The sequence below is a fragment of the Microcaecilia unicolor genome, chromosome 1 (assembly GCF_901765095.1).
Source record: "Microcaecilia unicolor chromosome 1, aMicUni1.1, whole genome shotgun sequence".
Classification (NCBI taxonomy): domain Eukaryota; kingdom Metazoa; phylum Chordata; class Amphibia; order Gymnophiona; family Siphonopidae; genus Microcaecilia; species Microcaecilia unicolor.
The window spans coordinates 152,949,175-152,966,928 of NC_044031.1; the positions used below are offsets into that span (position 1 = coordinate 152,949,175).

At 40.9% G+C, this 17,754-nt stretch overlaps 1 protein-coding gene across 3 annotated transcripts in view; it reads left to right on the forward strand.

Annotated features, from left to right (window-relative positions):
- The window catches only part of BZW2 (basic leucine zipper and W2 domains 2), a 148,260-nt gene that overhangs the window by 79,165 nt on the left and 51,341 nt on the right, over positions 1-17,754 (forward strand). For all 3 annotated transcript variants that reach the window (XM_030189961.1, XM_030189960.1, XM_030189962.1), the window contains exons 5-6: positions 1,183-1,248; positions 11,210-11,345. In XM_030189961.1, the coding sequence (XP_030045821.1) occupies positions 1,183-1,248; positions 11,210-11,345 (202 nt within the window). The remainder of the gene's footprint in view (positions 1-1,182; positions 1,249-11,209; positions 11,346-17,754) is intronic.

Below are 17,754 nucleotides of genomic sequence, written 5' to 3' on the forward strand. Positions count from 1 at the left end.
GTCTTATGGCTTGGCCATTGAAAAGGTGGGACATAACTTACTCTACTACCCAATGTTTTGGCCCAAGGGAGGAAGGAGACCTTTTTAGTACAACAGACTTATTCCTTTAATTTATTTCCATGGAGCTTTGTCCTGAGCATTAACTTTCACCCAGGAGCAGTGGCCTGCTACCAAGACCTCTGAAAGTGTTGTAGAATTTAAGCTGTGTTAATGCAAATTACATTATTATTTTGCATGATAATAAGGGGCCCAATATTCAAAGTAATTTAAGCGGGCCGGAAAGACTAGCACCAAGAGATTGTTACTTACGGCAGGCATTTTAAGTCGGAGCTGTGCTGGGCAGGAATAGGGGTGGGGGAGAATGATTGTTGGGGGCCCTATGATCTTTGGAGGGGGGTGGTTAGGAAGGAAGGGGGATCATAACAGGGGAATGGTGTACTTGACCGATCACTTATGTAGGAGGTCCTGACTGATATTCAGCTGGGACCGCATAAATCCCAGTGCCAAGGTTTTGGCTGATCAGACCCACATATTCAGTGCTGGTGCCCGGACATGGCCCAATGTTGAATATCAGGGCCTAATTCTGCCTGCAGCAATCAACGTTTAAAAAAAACACTGATCACCATTGGCTAAATATTGACTGGAAGGCATTTTGCACGCAATTCATATTTTAGTGTACATTGAGGTGAGGTTTTATTTTGCATTAAGCTGTGTTATTGGCAAATAATGCATGTTAATTAGCCAATAATGTGCATTATTGTCAGAATGCTACTTAGTAAATAGATCACTTAGATTGTTAGCCATATGGGGATAGCAAATACCTTTTTGTACTAACCACCAGCTCAGATTTGGAAAGGCAAAAAAAATCTAAAATGGAAGTTCATAAGCCTGTTAACAGTGGAGTTAGGGGAAGCTAGAAATGTGGTTTTAATTTTATTGCAGCTGTAGTGAAAGGAAATCTATTGAAACATAATTATCAGGTAGACAAGTTAATATCCTGATGAATTTACACCTCCTTCATTTTGAGTAGCATACTAACTATTCAGACTAAAGCAGAGACAAGAGCTTTGCCATCACTCACAGTATTAATACAGCATGCTATGGTGATGAATTTTAATTGTGCATATGCCCTTTCATAGATAATTAAAATGCATTTGCATTTCTATGTCTTCTTGTCTTTAGGTCTTCAATAAGCTCATCAGAAGATATAAATATTTGGAAAAGGCTTTTGAAGATGAAATCAAAAAGGTAATGACTTCTTGCTTTTATTGACTGCTTCCTCAGTGAACTGAAATAGTATTTCCCTTTATAGCTACTACCGGGGGCGTAAAATGTATTAGAGCAGAAGAAAGCATAGGCATAAACTGACTACGGTTATTAAAGTGTGAATTTAAAAATGACTCTGTGTAGTAGAGTAATGAAGAATCCAACCTGAATAAGCACTTTGAAGCCGATCATCAGCCAGCCATGTGCAGGTAATGTTAACTGGGCAAGATTGTCTGATTAACGTTGGGCCTACTGTCTGGCCTGGCCAAAGTTGACCTCTATCCAGGGAAGACCCTGATTACCACTTGTCCTTTTTTTTCTTTTCCTACATTTTGTCTGCACAGCCATTTGCCTGGACAAAATATATCCAGTCACTGGGGGAGGGGAGGGAGAAAGGACAGTTTGAAAATTCATGGTCTGCCCTACTAACTTCCAAAGTTAGCTGGACAAACTCTTTGAATATTAACCCCTTTACATCTTTATCTAAAAATAACATTGCTGTGGACTAGCCCATTGCAGGAAATAGATCATTCTAACCCCATTTCTGCCTTCCATTAATTTCATAATAACTAAATACCATGACATGTGGGCTGGACCAGAAGATGTGAGCTCAGTTCCTGGCTGAGGTGTTCTGCCCCCCCTCCCCCAGTTTGATTGGGGCTAAGGATGCTGCTGTCATAGTTCTTGTAGAAACAGGGGAATGGAGTTCCATTCATTGCTCCTCATTTATGGCCCCCCAGCTACTAGTTTTTCAGCAAGGATTGGGCTAATTGAATTGGGAAGGGGATACATAATAAGGAAGAAACTCTGGGTAGGTGTCATAAAGTCTGTTGAGATCATTGTCCAATGGAGGCCAGTTTTGAGATGCCCAAAAGGACAGAAGGAAACTGCCAGGAGATAATATAGATATCATTATACAGAGTTCAAGTACAGTTGTGCTATTATTCAGGCCTAAACTAAACATTCTCCAGGTGATATTGAACCCTGTTTGAGCAAAACTCCGGCTGCCATGGTTAAAATAAAATCAGATATTCAGCGTTGGTAGCTGGATACTGGCTAGTGCTGAATATCTGATTTTAGCGCTGACCTGGAAGTGCTATCTAGTTAATGGCAATATTCAGACTTCTAACTGGATAAAGTTAGGACAGTCTTTTTGATGGCCTAACTTCACTGAGTTTGTTATCCAGTGAGCAATCTGAATGCAGCTGTGTACCGTAAACCTCTAGCTCCACCCATTCTCTGTCCACCGACTTGCCCTGGCAGTGTCTGGATAGTGCTAAGGTGGTGAGAGGAAATATTCAGCAGCACTGTCTGGGTAGTGCCCCTGAATATCCCTCTTTCCAGCACCTTCTATCTAGATATTTGCCCTGAATATCAGCCCCATAATTTATCCAAATAGCAGCTGAATACCGTCACTATCTGGATAATTTGAAAGCCCATCCTCACTCTGTCTCAAACCTGGCCTCTTACTGTATGCATAGATTTAGGCCAGTCAGATGTATTTTTGGTTCAGTACTTTCTGAATAAAGGCCAAAGAACACTGATGAAGTTATGCTAGTGAATGTATAACGTGGGTTGAATATTGACCATATAGCACTCAAACATAGGGTATGCTTGTTTGTCCTATGTGTCTGAGATGTCTTGATACTTGTCTGTAAGAAGTGCGAAACAAGTTTTAAATGTTACAGTATATCACAGAATTCAGAATCAGTAGATGTATCTTGCTAAATCTTGGGCTGCTGTTGGGAAAAGCAAACAATTCTTTCTAATTGTTTTGACCTTATGGCATAACCAAAAAAATTAGTGCTGGAAAACACCAAGGTTCATAAAAGCTTTTCGGCCATTCTGTACTTTTGATAAAATGTTCTTGAAAATGTGACTGACTGTGAGTGTACTTCCCCCTTGTAATTTGGATGCATTGCATGCAAACTGCATAGAAAACCGTCTTTAAAAGGGGGTTCGTAAATAGCGATTTGGACTTTGGTAAAAAAAAATTTCCATTTGCTGCTTTGTGCTGCTTTTTGGATGTTTTTCTGTTTTGAAAATGAGCCCCTATAGTAGACAACCTGTTAGTGGGCAATTATATAAGGAGGGTGCCAAAATTTAGCCATCAAGGACATGCACAAATAATCATCATACTGGTAATTAGGCTCATATGGAGCCAAGAGCTTGATCATTAAGTCCTAGATGCGTCCTGTTAGCCTGATGGTGATGATGTCTAAATGTGGGCATCCAGGTCCTGTCCTAGGATTCGCAGTCAGCACCCTGCCTTTTAGCACCCAGATCTTAACAAACAATAGCAAGCACTAATTGGCAATAATTAGAATTTATGCGCGTACATTGCTAAGCGTATTTTGTAATGTACTGCGCCTAAATTCTAATGTGTGCAGGCAAAATGGGGTGTGCTTAGGGGCGTGGAAATGGGCATTACAAAATCTATGTGTGTTGTTATAAAATATGGGCCAGTGCACATAAATTTACATTCAGAGATTTACACCAGCTTTTCGATGGTGTAAATGGACGCACGTAGGTTTAGTTGCATGAACTATGCCTAAGCATATTCTAAATGCTGCACATAGATGTACAAACGGTATTTAGAATACGCTTAGGTGTTTAGGTGTAATTGCCTAACGAGTTAATTTTAGGCGCCATATATAGAATTGGGTCCTTAGCGTAAAACATCCAAAGTCTGACTTAGAAGTCATATCGAAAATGCCCCTCCACACACGTGTTTTATTGTGTGGTAACTGCAAAAGTACCGCAAAGCCCTTTAATGAGGTTGTGTGCTAGCGGGTGCCATGTGGTAAACTGAGCATTGAGAACTTAATGAAGTTTAGTAAAAGAGCCCATAAGTTCTGAGCTGTGGGAGACCAGCTCCATCCTGGCACCATCAGATGGTGTCACTGTCTTGCGTTCCTTATCAATCTTGGGAAAACATTTGTTACAGATAAGCAGCATTGCCTTCTCCTCAGGTAGGCATTTGTTTTGTTCCTTCTATCTTGCTGCACCCTATGCCTGGAATAAACTTCCTGATCTGGTACGCCAAGCCTCATCTCTGGCCATCTTCAAATCTAAGCTAAGAACCCACCTCTTCGATGCTGCTTTTAACTCCTAAACCTAACCCTTCAACTGTCCCCTATCCCTGATATTTCCTGTCTGTCCTAACCCTTATCCCTTACTTGTCCTGTCTGTCTGACATAATTAGATTGTAAGCTCTATTGAGCAGGGACTGTCTCTCCATGTTCAAGTGTGAAGCGCTGCGTACGTCCGGTAGCGCTATAGAAATGATAAGTAGTAGTAGCAGTTTACCCGAGGAGACTCCTTTTCAAAATTGCTCCTCTTATATGCAGCATCTTTATGGGTGTTACCCAAAAAAAAAGATTATTTTCAGTGGAAACATGTTGTAATTGAATAACATCCTATATTATTATGAAATGACCTCTGAGATTATAATGAGAGGTGCTACATAGAAAAACACTTTCTATTTTATTGTACTTACAAAACAAAAATGAATCTCTCATTCCAGACATCACTGAAAAGGGAAAGGAATGAACCTATAGTTTGATTCACTTGTGGTTTGATTCATTTAAATCATTCAGTTCTTTCTGTTGCAGATTATTGTGACTTTTCAAATGGCTAAAATTGAAAGTAGTGTTTGATTTAGAAGAACTGTGCACTTGATAAGGCTGACAAAGCAAAGCTAGTTATTTAAGTTACTGCTGAGATCTCCTTAGGCCCCTGAATTAATTATACAAAAGCAGCAATTGTTCTCAGCCCAGAACTGATCTTCCCTAGAGTCTGAAATGCGAATCTCAAAGAGGTAGCATGAAAGTTGAGTATATTCTACAGCTGCTTCATCTTTTGTTTGTTCTGTTGCACACCTGTTCTAATTAAAGCCTATGAATATCAAACAATGTGCTTTTCACTTGAAAGGATACATGTTCAATTTATCTCTTATTGCACCTTAGTTGATACTGAGAAAGGCATTCAGTTTTGTACCAGAGTATGTGTCTTTTTTTTTTTTTAATTTTTTATTTATAACCATTTAAATTTTTACAAGCGATAAAACAACTTGCTGGAAATACAGAGAAAGTAATATGTAGGAATTATTTCAGTCAGGTAATTCTATTCTCTTCCTTAGACCACTAAATAGGGAGAGTGAAACAAGATAAGGAGATCGATTAAACAGTAAACAGAAAAAAAAAACCCCATGGTATTAACCTGATTATCCCCAGATATTACTCGTCTAATTCATTATTCCACATTGATCATCTGGTTGGCTTCTTCAAGGCCAATACGGTGTATAGTCAAATCATTTCATTGAAAAACATACTTATTGTCCAATATTAGTTAGAAATAATACATCTGATTACATTCTTTCTCTTTTAAAAACCAGAAATTATTTAACAATACATATACTTAAGTCTCTAATTCAAATCCCACTGATTAAAGTAATCCCAGTTTTCACAGGCTTCACTCCTTTTAAAGTAATAATTTGAGGAAATATTTCTGAGGAAAACTTTAGGAGTCATACCCGGAACTCTGGGAAAAAACAATAATCTCAATATTAATCATCTATAATAATATTCATTTTATTATTCAAAATTTCTGGTCTATTATCATAACCACTTCTTGCTCATGTAGAATCATTTGTTATATCAATTTTTTACTCTCAATGGGTTCAGTTGAATTGTCCATGTAACTCTCTAATAAAATTATATCTGAAACAAAATTATTTACTGCCACTTTTAGGTCCTGAAGCGCCTTCCAGATGGTATTCAATGTAACCTCCACGGGAGCCAAAAACTCCAAGTTGATTGCTCATAGGTGTTTAGGAGTGGTTCCGCCAATTCGGGTTCTGCTGTAAACGTCCTCCGTCTCAGCATATACCTCTAACTCACTCCTCCACTCCTTTGGGCATGGTGGTTGAATAATTCGGGAGCGATGGAGTTGTTTTTTCCAGGTCCAAGAGCGTCGACCCTCCTTCGCCGGCGCTAATCAAAGGACTCACCAACCCTTTCATCTGTGGGCAGTTCGTTGCACAGCGGTCCCGTACTTGCTGGCCATCGGCGGCTGACCAATGGTTGTCCCCTTCCTCTCAGTTAAGGTAACTGCAATTGCAGAGAGGAAATTTACATAAAGAAGACGAAACTTCAGAGGGCAGCTGGGCCGTTGGGCATACGAACTTCAGGTCACCATCTTACCACTCTCCCAGTTTGGGACATTCTTTGTCTGGTTTCTCCTCAGAGGCCTGTCTGATATGGGTAACCCTTCAGCATAGCCCTCTAAGTCATTGAAACACACAAGCCCCTCCACCTCTACAAGGTGGTGTCCCTTCGGAGGGGGTATGTGTCTTATCTATGATAGACACTTGTTGCAGTGAAGGGAAAGGGAAAGGGGAATGGGACTTGATATACTGCCTTTCTGTGGTATTTTGCAACTTACATTCAAAGCGGTTTACATAGATACAGGTACTTATTTTGTACCTAGGGCAATGGAGTGTTAAGTGACTTGCCCAGAGTCACAAGGAGCTGCAGTGGAAATCAAACCCAGTTCCCCAGGATCAAAGTCCGCTGCACTAACCACTAGGCTACTTCTCCACTCCAAGCCTGAGAGCCTGTCTGGAGGGTGCCTATTAAGTGAAGGATGGGGCCCTCCATACTGGCAATGGTTGGATCTGGACTGCAGGGTTGGGGGGTGGGGTGGAGTAGGTAGTGGCAGATTGCTGTGGGCCAAAGCATAAACAGGGAGAAACCTCTATGCCAGAAAGACCAAACAGGAAAAAAAATAGAGGCTGATCATAAGCCGATTCCAACACTGGAGATGCAATGAAAAACTACTTTATTGATGCAGATATAAAGGGGCCCGACACAGTCTGTATTTTGGTGTATCACAACGCCTACATCAGGGGTCAAATCATTAATTCTAAAGAAACAAAAAATACAAATATATAAAAGTATAAAAGCAAATCGAACATCTAAAAATATGAATCACATGTAAAACCAATAGCAAATTAAACAATATCAAATTAAACAATATCAATTGAATAAGCAATGAATAAAATCAAATTAAACTGAAGACATATAATAATGATTACTAAGTACTGCGTCTTAAAACATAAAAGATTAGTTAATATATGATTGCAGATGTTGTAAGAAAAATAAATATATAAGATACATGTAAAAAACATATAAGATATATGTAAAAGAGAAGCAACTGCTTGCCCTGGGATTTGTAGTATGGAGTGTTGCCACGATTTGGGTTTCTGCCAGGTACTTGTGACCAGGCTTGACATACTGGGCTAGATAGACCATTGGTCTGACCCAGTATGGCTACTCTTATGTTCTTATGCATCCCATGAAGATCTGATGAGCTAGAAAGGGTCAATGTGTAGGTTGTTCTGGCTGGGCTAAATAGAAATGATAGATTTTATTGTACATAACCTTGAGCTTGAATTGACAATTAAATGTAAATAAAATGCGTGGGGCTCTCTCAGCCAGGCCCAATTTCTCCAGGAGCTCCTGCTCACATACTGATACCAGCTGGAGTGGAGGAGTAGCCTAGTGGTTAGAGCACCAGTCTTGACATCCAGAGGTGGCCAGTTCAAATCCCACTGCTGCTCCTTGTGATCTTGGGCAAGTCACTTAACCCTCCATTGCCTCAGGTATAAAAATTAGATTGTGAGCCCTCCAGGGACAGAGAAATACCCAGTGTACCTGAATATAACTCACCTTGAGCTACTACTGAAAACAGTGTGATCAAAATCCAAATAAAAGTCCTTATCCAAGACATCCTCAGGAAGGCCCACCAGCCACAGGTTATTTCTGCAACTGTGGTTCTCTTGCTCATCTATGTATACCTCCAGCTTTGTCTGCTGATGCCTCAACATCGCTAGTCGGCCTGCAGGTCCTCCACCTCCTGTGTTGCAATTTGATGCTCAGCCTCTGTGATCCTTCCAGTCCAGGCACCAAGAGTCTCCTTCATTTCATGAAGGGTAGATTGCAGCTGTGACATTTTATCCTCCAGTATGGCTTTCATGCATTGAGTGGGCCTTTTACAAAGGTGCACTAGCATTTTTAGCATGCGCTAAACTCTAGAGACCCCCATATATTCCTATGGGCTTCTCTAGCATTTAGCGCGTGCTAAAAACACCACCGCACCTTTTTAAAAGACCCCCTGAGTAAGGTGCTAGGCCACTTTCTGTCATAATCAACACAAGTTGCTTGTGATTCACCGCCATCTTGACCTCTTAGACACTTGGTTTGTCTACTACCCCTTTGCGCGATTTGCTCAACATCACAGCTGCCCCAAACTGGGAAAATAGAGCCACAGGAGCATCAGAGACTCCAAAGTTGATTACTAGGCCTGTAAGTGAAAAACATGCTAGTGGGGAGCAAGTTTAAAAGAAAATAGAGGGATGAGAAAGGGAGCTCCTGCAGGGCAAGTAATGTCATTATGTGACCCCTTGTTTACTAAATTTTTAACTGCAATTTTGGGTTACTCAGGAACGATGTCTGCCTATTCAGAAGATTTATTGCTTGCCTCAAGGGAGTAGAGCTGAGGAAACATTGGCTGCATTAGATGTTTCAACAATTTTGGAATCATCAGTGGAAGAAAGAAAGTGTAGATCTATCTTGTTAGTATAATTTATTTTCCAACAGAATAAAGAGGTTGTAATGAAACTTTACTATAAAGCTAGAGAGACAAGTTTTTATGGGGGCAAAGTTTCATTTTTCCCCAGATGTGTCTAAATGAACCCAGCTTAGAAGAAGGTAGTTTTTGGAATTAAAACAGCTCGTAATTTCGTTGGAAGCCACCTTTCAATTGAGATTCCCATATAAAAGTATAATTTCCTTAGAAAATGTACACTTTGGGGGCCTTTTACTAAGCTGTGGTAAGCACTAGCATGTGCATACCACAGGTTAAAAAGACACTACCATGGGATATGCTCAGTTTAGGAATTGGCGCATGCTTCCCACCCGCTAAAAAATAGATTTCATTTTTTAGCACAGGGGTGTGTTTGGAGGCAGAGAGTAGGCGTGCCCTGCGCTAATCGGTTAGCATGGGAGCATTAGCACACACTGACCAATTAGCACAGAATTAGCGCGGGAGCCCCTATTGCCTACAAAATAGGTGGTGGTAAGGGCTCCTGCGCTAATGGCAATGCGCTAATCGGGAAATTAATGCATGACCACTAATGGAAAAAAAAATAATTGCAGCCATTTTACATCCACACTAAAAGTGGCCTTAACGCATGGGAAACCCACACACTAAAAATAGTATAGGCCACTTTTTAGTGCAGCTTAGTAAATGGGCCCTTAGGTCTTTTATGAGGCCTCTCAATTAAGATTTAAGGGAAAAGTGTATCCTTGTAATTATTTGCTGTCAAAGGCTTATGTTATATCTGGATATATACTTTTGGTAGAGGATTTATGTTCCAACTTTTTTAAATAGAATTATTTACTTCTGAGTAGTTTGGGGCACCTTCTTTTAGCCCTTTCTGGACTATAATCCTATTTTACTTTGGTATATTCTTTAGTGTTGAATGGTTATAATGCCTTGATTTGTTTGTTTTTCCTCAAAGCTCTCTCTTTGATATATAATATAAAATGCAATAAAAAACAAATACTTATTTTTTCATTCAGGCATTTGGGGTATCTGACCTTTTGGGAAAACAAGGAAACAGAATAAGACATATCTATTTAATTTCTGCAATTTTTAATTTTACATTTGTTTTTTTATAATTTTTACAATTTTAGTAATGTTTAAGATATTTATTTTTACTTATTTTATACTTAATGGCTTGATAGAATCTTGAATGACTGTTTAGGTGTATCCTATATTTTATGGAGTTTTTTTCTTAACATATATTTTAGATTTGTAAACTGCTGTGATCACTTATGGTCAGGTGGTCTAGAAAATTTCTATTAAATGAGTAGGGAGGGTCATTCGTGTGTAAGGGGTGTGCTTAGGACTTGCAACAACATTTTATAGAACACATGCTTTTAATCACCGAACTGCTACAGTTAGGCACAAATACTTACACCAGTCTTGAGCTGGCGTGATTGCATCTAAATTTAGATGTGTCAATGCGGACTTACGCTAGTATTCTATAAATGGCAGTTCCATGTGGAATTGTCTTTATAGGATTGATGTTTGGGGGGAATTCTATAAATGGTGGTCAGTGTGCACTGGAAAAGATCGGTGGTAAGCGCTATTCTATAAAGGGTGCTTGCCTTTCATAGCGCCAATTCCTGTGCCCAGTTCTGGGCACCAGACTTACACCTGATGAAACCTGGTGGAAATCCCGGCACCCAAGTTGGGAATGGAGACCCATAATAATAACTTTTTGAAACGCCCTGCCCTGCCCACTCATCCTTTTGGGTTGCTCGCTATGGGGTTTAGGCAACCAGAATTTATAGAATAGTGCGTAGCCTGATGCACATGCAAATCCTAATTCGTAGCAATTAACATCACTAATTGGTTGTTCGCATCCAATTATTGATGGTTAACAGCTGTTAGCAAATTAAGTTGTTCACACATCTTGGAAGAGCACCCAAATTTAGGAGCCATATATAAAACCTGAGGGTTAGTGCCTAAATGTTTGGCACCTAACTTTTAGCAACTTTTTTTGAATCTACCACACAGTGTGCACTCTTTAATGATAGGGTGTGCATGCTCAATGGTTTGCACATGTGCAGTAGTTGCACATGTCCTAGGGGGAAAAGAGTGCACAGTTTCCAAACAATGATTTTCATGCTCACCAGAGCACCTAATTCTTTTTTTTTTCAAATATCTTTTTTTGAGAACAAGAGCACCTGATTCTAGTCACCTACCATAGCACTGACTCCAAGCTACAGGGCTCACCACCTTCAGTTTCAGATTTTAGCATCTTATTTTACTACTTTGCAAATAGTCAATGTTTTCTTGATGTCACCTGCAGCTTCTTCTGTTCCTCAAAGCCTTCTCTGAAACTGAGCAAACTAAGTTGGCAATGCTCACTGGGATCCTACTGGCCAATGGAACACTCCCTGCCATCATTTTAACAAGCCTTTTCACTGACAACATAGTGAAAGAAGGTAAGGTAGCTCTCCTTTTGTCTCACTGTTTTCTTGGTCTTGGTTAGTATTACCATTATTGTCGCCTGTAGAATGGTTTCTAACTCAACAAATATATGGGTTAACTTCGTGCCTCATTGCCTTTTGTTGAGATGCCCAAGGTGAGGGCTAAGCTGTATTACTGGAGGCAAAAATAAAGGAAATCAGGCTAAAGCACTTAAGGGCCTGTTTACTAAGTGATGTTAACATGCATTAACATAAGTTATTGGCAACGTTCTCATGAGTGTTACCAATGTGCTAAAATGGGCTCTGTATGAAGAAAATTAATTAATTGCATTCCTTGGAAATGCATTTGGTACAGCCCAATAAAATTAAAAGGGCTTAATACCAGTGGTGTAGCCATGGGGGGGGGGGGGGGGGGCGGGGTGCTCAGGGCTCAAGCCCCCATTACTACTGAGCATGTGCAGAAGTGCTGATTTAAAGCACAGGAGGCAGTTCAGGCAGTGGATCTCTTTGGCTGGCAGGACTTGGGGGGAGGGTAGAAAGGAAATGTGTATCCCCCAGTCCACCCATGCTCCCCCAATGGATTGCTGACTATGCCCCTGCTTAATACTGATTCTAGTAAACCTTGTGATAAGCCAAGGAAAGTCAACTAGACCTCTTGAAATATAGTTAATATTTCCTGAGAGCATTGATAGGTTATGCTATTGGGCCACCTGCTTATGCCTTTGGGCCACTTGTCCTCTGGGATCTCTAAGGGGGCAGTTAGCCCTGAGTGACCCCCCCACACACACACGCACACCTTTTTTGGTAAAACATGAAGATCCACACAGAATTAATGGAGACTGCTTTTTGTTGGAGGCATGCATGAGAGAGTACCCATATGTATGCATAAATATGTCAGAATTCTACATGAAAATGTAAGATAAGCTATAATGACTCAGATCAAGGTCCATCAAGTAAATAATCCTGTCTCCAGGTCACAAGTACTCTGAAGATGCCAAAAAGTAGATCAGAATTCAAGGGTTAAACAATGGCTTTCTCAAATCTACTTTGATAATTTTTATTGACTTTTTTTGACTTTCCCTCCAGGAACTCATTTATGTTAGTTGCTTTGTTTGTTAGTTTCATGGAGTGTCCTCCTGTTTTAGTGTTTGAAAGGTTAAGCAACATTTCCTATTCAACTCATGATTTTTAAAACTTCTGTCATATTCCATCTTTCATGTCTCTCTTCCAAGCTGTAAAGCCCTAACCTGTTTAGACTTTCCTCATAAAGGAAGCTTTTCATCCATTTTATCATTTTTCTCACCCTTTACCAAATCTTTTCTAATTCCGCTATATCCTTGTTGAGATGGGGTGACTAGAACTGCATACAGTACTCAATGTGCAGTTGCCATAGATCTAGCAGAGGAAGACAGAAAAAGTAGGAGTCTATGGCAGAGCTGCTTACTTTCTGCCTCCCCCCCCCCCCCACCACTCCCAGTGCCAGATCCATTATAGATTAATAGAGTACCAGCATGTCGCATTTATGCACCAACATTTAGAGGCCTCCTTAAGCCATGTTAATAACAGGCATAAATGCATTCACCCAAATGCAGTACTTTAGCATGCAATGGACAGTAATCTGTAAATTATGTACATAAATGTGGGATCTGCCCATGTCCTCTCCCTATGCACGTCCCCTTGCATTTATGTGCTCAGTTGCATGTTAAAGTTGTAGAATACCGCTTAGCGCCCAACTACCATTTGTACGCATAATTGTAACAATCTCACGTGTAAATGCTAGTATACTATAACTTATGTGTACAATTGGCACCTGACTTTAGGTGACCTGTAATAGAGGGTTTAGAGGGTAATTTACTACTACTACTTATCATTTCTGTAGCGCTACTAGAGATGTACGTATGGCTGTACACTTGAACATGAAGAGACAGTCCCTGCTCGACAGAGATTACAAACAGGACAAATAAGTGAAATACTTAAGGTGGGAATGACAAAACAGACATGGGTACTAAACAAGTGAATAGGGGTTAGGAGTTAAAAGCAGCCTTAAAAAGGTGGGCTTTTAGCTTAGATTTGAAGACGACCAGAGATGGATCTTGTTGTACTGACTAAGGAAGTCTATTCCAGGTGTGTGGTGCACCAAGATACAGGGAATGGAGTCTGGAGCTGGCAATAGAGGAGAAGGGTACAGATAAGAGAGATTTACCCAATGAACAGAGTTCCCGGAGAGGAGTGTAGGGAGAGATAAGAGTGGAGAGGTACTGAGGAGCTGCAGAGTGAATGCACTTGTAAGTCAATAAGAGGAGTTTGAACTGTATGAGGAAATGGATAGGGAGCCAATGAAGTGACTTGAGAGGGCTAATATGATCTTAGCGACACTAGAGGAATATATGTCGTGCAGCAGAATTTTGAACTGATTGAAGGGGGAGAGAGGTGGCTTAGTGGGAGACCTGTGAGAAGCAAGTTGCAGTAGTCTAAGCAAGAGGTGATAAGAGTGTGGATAATAGTAGTGTACTCAGAAGGGAAGGGACAAATTTTGGTGATATTATAGAGAATGAAATGACAGGTTTTAGCAGTCTGTTAGATATGTTCACAGAAAGACAGAGAGGAGTCAAAGATGACTGCAAGATTACAAGCTGCTGAGACAGGGAGGATGAGAGTGTTTTCCACAGAGATAGAGGAAGAGGCGAAGTGGATTTAGGGGGGAAGATAAGAAGCTCAGTCTTGGTCATGTTTAGTTTCAGGTGGAGGTGAAACATCCAGGCAGCAATGTCCGATGGACATTATTTTCCATTATTTTTCCAATCATTGAAGTGAGGTTTACCAGCCTGTAGTTTCCTGCTTCTTCTCTGTAGCCACATCCGCTTTTCACCACTCCTGCAGAATCTCTCCTGTCTCCAAGGATTTATTTAACAAATCTCTGAGCTCCATAAATACCCTGGGATGGATTCCGTCAGGTCCCATGGCTTGGTGCACCTTCAATTTTTCAAGTTGTTCATAAACACTTTCTTCTGAGAATGGTGTGATATCTGCTTCATTCTCATATGTACCTTTGCGAACTGATTGTGGTCCTTCTCCAGGTTTTTCTTCCGTGAATATAGAATAGGAGTATTTGTTAAGCACGTTCACTTTTCCTCATCACTCTCCACATAGCAGTCCACAGCATCTTTCAGTCTCACAGTTTCATTTTCAGCCTCCTATAGACAGCTCTTATTGGTTCTGTCTTCCTGTTCTCAAATTCTCGGATCATCTGTTGTAGCTGGATTTTTCTCTTTTTCCTGATGGATCTATACAGAGAAATAAGGTACATAAGAACATAAGAATAGCCATACTGGGTCAGACCAGTAGTCCATCTAGCCCAGTATCGTGCTTCCAACAGTGGCCAAGTCACAAATACCTGGCAGAAACTCAATTAGTAGCAAAATTCCATGCTACCAATCCTGGGACAAACTTGTCCAAACCCTTTTTAAACCCAAATAAGCTAACCACTGTTACCTCATCCTCTGGCAATGAGTTCCAGAGCTTAACTATTCATTAAGTGAAAAAAATGTTTCATCCTATTTGTTTTAAAACTATTTCCATGTAATTTCTTTAAATGTCCCCTGGTTTTTGTATTTTGTGAAACAGTGAAAAGTTCATTCACTTTTACTCGTTCTGCACAACTCAGGATTTTGTAGACCCTTCAATCATATATATCTCCCCTCAGCCATCTCTTATCCAAGCTGAAGAGCTCTAACATCTTTAGCCTTTCCTCATGGGAGGAGTTCCAACCCCTTTATCATATTGGTCGCTTTTCTTTGAACCTTTTCTAATTTCAATATCAGGGGCATAATCGAAAGAGAAGGACGCCCATCTTAAACACAAATCGGGAGATGGGCGTCCTTCTCTCAGGGTCGCCCAAATCGGCATAATCGAAGCCGATTTTGGGCATCCTCAACTGCTTCCTGTCGCGGGGATAACCAAAGTTCCCGGGGGTGTGTCGGCAGTGTACCGAAGGCGGGACGGGGGCGTGCTTAAGAGATGGGTGTCCTCGGCCGATAATGGAAAAAAGAAGGGCGTCCCTAACGCGCATTTGGCCAACTTGGGCCACTTTTTTTCATAACCAAACCTCGAAAAGGTGCCCGAACTGACCAGATGACCACTGGAGGGAATCGGGGATGACCTCCTCTTACTCCCCCAGTGGTCACCAACCCCCTCCCACCCCCCCAAAAAATTTAAAAACATTTTTTGCCAGCGTCTATGCCAGCCTCAGATGTCATACCCAGCTCCATCACAGCAGTATGCAGGTGCCTGGAGCAGTTTATATTGGGTGCAGTTCACTCCAAGCAGGCAAACCCAGGCCCATCCCCCCTACCTGTTACACTTGTGGTGGTAAATGTGAGCCCTCCAAAACCCACTGTACCCACATGTAGGTGCACCCCTTCACCCTTTAAGGGCTATGGTAGTGTCGTACAGTTGTGGGGAGTGGGTTTGGGGGGGGGTTGGGGGCTCAGCACCCAAGGTAAGGGAGCTATGCACCTGGGAGCAATTTGTGAAGTCCACTGCAGTGCCTCCTAGGGTGCCCGGTTGGTGTCCTGGCATGTCAGGGGGACCAGTGCACTACGAATGCTGGCTCCTCCTACAACCAAATGGCTTGGATTTGCTCGTTTTTGAGATGGGCGTCCTCGGTTTCCATTATCGGCAAAAACCGAGGTCGCCCATCTCTATTGTTGCCCATCTCAACATTTAGGTCGACCATCTCTTAGGTCGACCTAAATGTTGAGATTTGGGTGTCCCCGACCCTATTATCGAAATGAAAGATGGACGCCCATCTTGTTTCGATAATACGGGATGCCACGCCCCTTCGTAGGGACGTCCTCAGAGATGGGCGCCCTTAGATATGGTCGTCCTCGTTCGATTATGCCCCTCCACATTTTTTTTGAGATACAGCAACCAGAATTGAGTGCAGTTCTCAAGGTGAGGTTGTACCATAGACCGATAAAGAGGTATTATAATATTATTGGTCTTATTTTTCATCCCTTTCCTAATAATTCTTAGCATCTTGTTTGCTTTTTTGGCCACTACCACACACTGGGCAGAATATTTCAGCATATTGTCTACAATAACACCTAGATCTCTTTCTTGAGTGCTGACTCCTCACTTTGCATTTGTCCACATTAAATTTCATCTGCCATTTGGATTTCCAGTCATCTAGTTTCCTAAGGTCTTCCTGCAACTTTTCACAATCTGCATGTGTTTTGACACTTTGAATATTTTTATTTATTGGGATTTATTAACCACTTTTATGAAGAGATTCACCTAAGGCGGTGTACAGTAAGTACAGTTTTGTGTCATCTGCAAATTTAATCACCTCACTCGTCATTCCAATTTCCAGATTATTTATAAATATGTTAAATAGCACCAGTCCCAGTACAGATCCCTGTGGCACTCTACTATTCACCCTCCTCCATTGAGAAAAATGGCCATTGAACCCTACCCTTTGTTTTCCAATAACCGATTCCTAATCCACAGAAAGAGATTGCCTCCTATCCCATGACTTTTTAATTTTCTCAGGAGTCTCTCATGAGGAAGTTTGTTAAAAGCTTTCTGAAAATCTAGATACACTAAATCAGCTGGCTCTCCTTTATCCACATGTTTATTCATGCCTTCAGTGAAATGGAGCAAATTGGTTAGGCAAGTCTTCCCTTGGCTGAATCCATGCTGACTCTGTCCCATTAAACCATGTTTGTCTATGTGTTCTATAATTTTATTCTTTATAATAGTTTTCACTATTGTGCCTAGTGCTGAAGTCTGGCTTGCCAGTCTGTAATTTCCTGGATCACCCCTGGAACCCCTTTTTAAAAATTAGCATTACATTGGCCACCCTCCAATCTTCAGGTACTACAGATGATTTTAACGACAGGTTACAGATCACTAACAGCAGATCATTAATTTCATGTTTGAGTTCTTTCATTACCCTAGGGTATATACAGGTATGATCTGGTCCAGATGATTTATCACTCTTAACTTGTCAGTTTGGCTCAGTACGTCTTCCTGGTTCACCGAGATTTCTTTCAGTTCCTCCACACCAGCACTCTTAAAAACCATTTAAATCTCTTACATCTTCTTCCGTAAAAACTGAAGCAAAGAATTCATTTAATCTCTTCACTGTGGCCTTGTCCTCCCTGAGTGCCCCTTTTGTTCCTTCATGATATAACAGTCCCATGGATTCCCTCACAGGTTTTCTATTACTGTGAGTTTTTGTCTCTGTGGCAAGTTTTTCTTCATATTCTCTTTTGCCTTCTTTATCAGTGGTTTGCATCTAGCTTGACAGTGCTTATGTTGATGTTTATTTTCTTCATTTTCTTTGAATAATGTTCTTTTGGCTCTAATAGCCTCTTTTACTTCACCTTTTAAACATGCTGACTGTCTTTTGCTCTTCTTTCCA